The following is a 5,379-nucleotide window of genomic DNA, read 5'->3' on the forward strand; positions in this document are numbered from 1 at the left end:
GCCCCATGAATTTTCTTGAAAAGAAAATTGGCCTCTTGTCTTTACCCTGGCAGATGGTACAATGAAGGAATGATTTAAAACAGTTGTTCTCAACGCTTGTCGTGTGCACCACACACAAGTTTCATCACACTGGGCGTCTTTGAGTCCCGAGTCGGACTCTCAGCTGGAATTTAAAGATTCTGCACAGAGTAGTTGCTGCTCTATTGGGACCCAAGTTCTGACCCAGCACCCAGGTCAGGCAGCTCACAAATCTGTAACTCTAGCTCTATGGGATATGATGCCCCTTTTTGGCCTTTGTGGGCACTGGCACAAACATCACATAAAAGCCATATCTATCAGTTCTGTTCTACTGTTAACACTTCGTACTCCTAAAAACACATTCTTCGGTCATTATTAATAAAGTGTGTGTCACATGGGACGGTCTTTGGACAGATTTCCAAAAGGACCAAAAGAACTTGAGGTTCTCTCTGTCTCTTTTTTTTCTTCTTTTATTTTCTTTTCTTCCCCCTAGAGGCACAGAACCAAAGTGCTGAGCCAAAAGCATAGATAGTAGCAAATAGTAGCAAGAGAAGTAGGGAGGTCATAGGTGTTGTCTGTATGTCCTGCTGTATCTGTGTTTGAGCTTTAGCATTGTGGGTGTCTAATAAAAAAAATCTATAAAGAGGTCAGGCAGTTTCAGGACAACATGGACATGTTTCTGCAGTGCATCAGTTTAGACCCCAACCTTTATTAATAGCTGAGAGTTCTGGTCCACTGTGTGTTCTCCCAGACGCTGGGGGTGGAGACAAGAACACTGAATTCTGGGCTGGAGAAATGGTTCAGTGATTAAGAACACTGGCTGCTCTCACAGACCAGGGTTTGATTCTCAGCACCCACATGGCAGCTCACAGCCATCTATAACTCAGTTTCAGGTGATCTAAAACTCTCTTCCTCTTTGGGCACCGGGCATGCATGTGGTGCACGAGCATTGCATGCAAGTAAAACACCCATACACAGAAAATAAAAATATTGAGTCATTGGTTCTATAATTTAAAAAACTTTTATTTGGCCAGTAGTGGTGGCACATGTCTTTAATGCACTCAGGAAGCAGAAACAGGTGGATCTCATGAGTTTGGGGCCAGCCTGGTCTACAGAGTGAGTTCCAGGACAGCCAGGACTGTTAACACAGAGAAACCTTGTCTTGAAAACAAACAAAAACTTTTTTTTTTTTTTTTGCTTAGGAGGGTAAGTTATGTAAAGCGGTGCTCATGTGGCAGTGAAAGGTCGCCTTTCAGGATATGGTTCTCTCCTAATTTTACCTTGTGGATTCTGGGCATCAAACACAGGTTGTCAGCCTTGGTGACAAGCAATCTCACTGACTCAGTCATCTTGTTGCTCTTCTGGAGGACCTGAGTTTGCTTCCCAGCACCTACAACTGCTTATTAACTCCAGCTCCAGATGCTGCGCACACATGGCATACTGTAATGTAATTCTTTCTTCCCAAGCTTAAACATTGAACATGATATTTGATCATCAGTAAAAGGTCTTTGGACACAATTCAAGGCTGAAGAGATGGTTTAGTGGTTAAAAGTATATACTGCTCTTGCAGAGGACCTGACTTCAATCTTAGCACCCACATCATGTATCTCATAGCCCCTCTAACTCCATCTTCCAAGGACTTGATATCTCTGTCTTCCAAGGGCACCAGAATTTTCACATTCCCACACAGAGACAAATACATATACATATACTTAATAAAAATATTTTAAGTTTCTAAACAAAATTTGCTATTTAGATATTTAGCTTATATTTGATTTAGTTCACTTACCCTGTCCGACAGGAACTTTTCTGAGTTTAATGAAGATCCTACAAGACCTGAAAGACAGGTACAATCAAAGTTCAATAGTACTTGAATTTGAATAGGAACAGACCCAGAGGATAGTGTCTTGGAGACCAGTCCATCAGCCAGTCATCTTGTTTCTGTCAACTGAGCCTACCCACCCCCCTTTTTCCCTTCTCTGAAGTCATACAAAGAACTCTGAAGGCACATAGAAATCGATGCTTTGTGTTTGTATCATTCAAGGTGTTCATTCCTTGGCAGTCTTCAGAATTTATCATGAGGCAAGTGTTGTGGTTCAGTGCAGAATACATGTTCAGCCTGTGTGAGAGCCTGGCTTCAGTCATCGCTCTCAACAGCAGTTGTCACTTGGAGGTTTCTATGCCTTCGTGAAGAGAAAGATCCAATGTCTGCTGTGGATAAAACCCGGAGAGCTGTACTTGGAAGTGCTGAGTTGTGTTGTTTCTGTTGCAGGCTAGCTGCAGCATTTCACTGTGCACTGACGGGGTTGTGCTAATATTACAGACTCCCTCCAGTTCTGAGGAACTGCAATTTTACACGTTCTCACTTGTACTCTTTAGTCTGACTTGGACTAAAGTGTCATCCTTAGTGAAGTGACATCACAAGCAGCATTGTCACTCATTCCATTAACAATAGCAAATGTGACCTATCAGACTCCAAATAAATTCCTATCCCCAAATCCAGCTCATTAAAGTTGAGATAGTGACTTCTGTGTACATATTGCTTCCCTCAATTTTCTTGCCATTGTGAAGCACAGTAAGGCACATGTTTCCAAATGGGTATGACTGGTACTTGAATACGGGTCATTAAATGCCTTCAAAGAGTGGAAAAATAGGAAATTCGTGTCATGAATCTGGAAATGAGAGGACACCTTGGGAAAGCTGGTTCTTTCCTTCCCACCTGTGGGCCTGGGAATCGGGTGTGGTGTTGGTCAGCTTCTCACACAGCGTAATGTGGTAAGGGTTGCAGTAGTCCTTATTTCACCTAATGCCTTTTCCCAAGCTTTCCTAGCCCCGAGAGAGGTTCATTCCCTGTAGTTTACTAACAGTTCCTAGAGTGTTGCCATTGTATCAGCAGGTTCTTGAGCTGTGTCCAGGCAATAACAGCTTTCCACTCTTGGTAACTGGAAAGGAAATGTTTATGGAGCTAGAGGCTGGCTGTGGGAAGTTTGGGGCACTGCAGTCTTGAGACGACACGTGGTGGTGGAAGGGAGACAAGAGTGGTCTGTGTGTCTATGGTCTGTTGACATGGTCTTTCATATATTTACCTCCCCGTTTTGTTTTGTTTCTCATGTTTTGTTTCTGTTAGGAGAGAACATTGAAATTATTCTCTAAGCTATCTGAAGAGAGTGACTAAATGCTCCTGGGTCAGGCTGTCTGTGGGTATGAAGTGGTTGGGAGACTCCAAGAACATGGTGGTGAATGGCAGGAGAAATGGAGGCAAGTTGTCTAATGACCATCAGCAGAATCAATCAAAATTACAGCACTCGGGCAAGGACACCCTGAAGACTGGCAGAAACGCCGTTGAGAGGCGGTCCAACAGATGTATGTACACGCTTTGTCTCTGTTTTCACTGTGGTGCCACCTTGTTCCTTCAGCTTCCACGTGCTCTTGTCATCACGCTCCCCTCTGCTCTCACACAGCAGGAGTCTTTTCATTCTCTGAAGTCCATTCTGATTCTTTTTCTTCTTTTCTCTTTTTTGGTGTGTATGTGTGTGTGTGTGTCTCCCATTATGTTGCCAGAGTTTGACTTAAACTCCTCGGCTCAAGTGATCCTCCTGCTTCAGCCTCCCCAGTAGTTGGGACTACAGACAGAATAGCAGTTTTGATTCTTTTTTTTTTTTAAATATTTATTTTTTTATTATGTATACAATATTCTGTCTCTGTGTGTCTGCAGGCCAGAAGAGGGCACTAAATCTCATTACAGATGGTTGTGAGCCACCATGTGGTTGCTGGGAATTGAACTCATGACCTTTGGAAGAGCAGGCAATGCTCTTAACCACTGAGCCATCTCTCCAGCCCCCAGCAGTTTTGATTCTTATCATGTAAAATGTGAAACTTAAGTTTCATGCTTTATGTAATTTCTGTGATGCTTATTTATCCATAACTTATAGAAAGTTTATCTGTTCTGTAGGAGTTTTTAAAATGCTACTACTGAATTTCTTATATTTAAGTATAAATAAATGTCTTGATGTAAAATCCATAAATATTTCATGGAGCAAGCATGAACCATACAGTCACCTCTTCTGCATAAGGAGTGGACGAAGAAGAGATGGCCCTTAGGGCACCCTCACAGTCCCTGCCATCTGTTCAAATTTCATGGACTGCTGAACTACAGGGAAAGCCTATAAGATTGTTGTGACTGTCTATGGTTTTTGGTGGGGATGAGGCTATTTTTTTGAGAGTTGAAGAAATTTTAGGATGGTTCCTGTTTCTTGTCTCCCCTCCACAACAAAATACCCTAGAACAAGCCTAAGCCTGAGTGGATAGTTACAGGAATATTATTCAGAAGTGTCTGCCTATGCTCAGGATGACTCTTTCAATTTCTACTTTTTCTAACATTGGTCAGTCAATATGGAATTCCTCAGTTGTGTTGGCTGGCCTGTTGTAGGTTCAAAACATGGTCTCCTTAGCCTTACTAGTCCATGCTGTTCTTTGGGCTCAGGTGCCTTTACTCTCTCTAGATCTGCTCAGATCACTGTTTCTGTGGAAAATTGGGCATAATCCCTGTTTGAAATTAAGAGTGTGAGGGAGCCCCAAACTAACTAGCTCTTCTCTGCGTGGATACCAACTCCCCCCAAAACTGCTGTCAGCATAGGCTGAAAACTGCTCTCTCCGTGGTATTGTAGTAATCCAAAAACTAGGCATTTCTGAAACTTTAAATAAAATTGTTGACTTCTTGTTTTTTAGTAAAAGGTTTTCATTTAAGTTAAATTGTTGAAGATATAGGATGTAGAGAAGACAGCATCATGCTGAATGTTGTTGGGCAGGTTGAATGATGCAGAGAGCCAGTGACAAAGGAGAAGAAGGAGCCAAGTGTTTGTGTCAAAGAAGATGGTCAACCTGACTTAAAACCAGGGCCCAGAACACATAAACCAAATGCTGACAGCACTTAAGATTTTCATGGACAGTGTAGCAGGAAATCGGGTACTACAGCAATCCACTTTCAGCAGTGGGCCCAACAATAGACCAAAGGTGAACAGGAAAAGGGTAGATTTAAACAGCCCCGTAAATGAACTAGACCAGTCAGATAACAGAAGAACATTCTGTTCACCAACAGTGTTACTCATTATTCTCAAAGTACACATGAAACATTCTCTAGGGCATATAATATGTCAGGCTATGTAAAAAAACATAAGCAAACTTAAAAAGATTGAAGTCATAAAAATTTCTACCATAGAATGAAAATTAGAATCAATACAAATTTTCTACTACACCATCATAAATGACTTGATTCAAAGAAAAAAATCAAAAACGAAAGCAAGTTGAGTAAGGTGACACATAACCTTAATCCCAGCACTTGGGAAGCAGAGGCAGGCAGAT

General features: G+C 41.9%; 1 protein-coding gene across 4 annotated transcripts in view; it reads left to right on the top strand.

Moving 5' to 3' along the window:
- Positions 1-5,379, top strand: part of Kmt5b (lysine methyltransferase 5B) — a 42,597-nt gene that overhangs the window by 13,305 nt on the left and 23,913 nt on the right. For 3 of the 4 annotated variants that reach the window (XM_026781216.1, XM_005351624.3, XM_026781217.1), the window contains exon 2: positions 3,146-3,381. The exons of the other annotated variant lie outside the window; for it this stretch is intronic. In XM_026781216.1, the coding sequence (XP_026637017.1) occupies positions 3,222-3,381 (160 nt within the window). In that variant the 5' untranslated portion in view covers positions 3,146-3,221. The remainder of the gene's footprint in view (positions 1-3,145; positions 3,382-5,379) is intronic. 4 annotated transcript variants of the gene reach the window in all.

The sequence above is a fragment of the Microtus ochrogaster genome, chromosome 8 (genome assembly GCF_000317375.1).
Source record: "Microtus ochrogaster isolate Prairie Vole_2 chromosome 8, MicOch1.0, whole genome shotgun sequence".
Classification (NCBI taxonomy): domain Eukaryota; kingdom Metazoa; phylum Chordata; class Mammalia; order Rodentia; family Cricetidae; genus Microtus; species Microtus ochrogaster.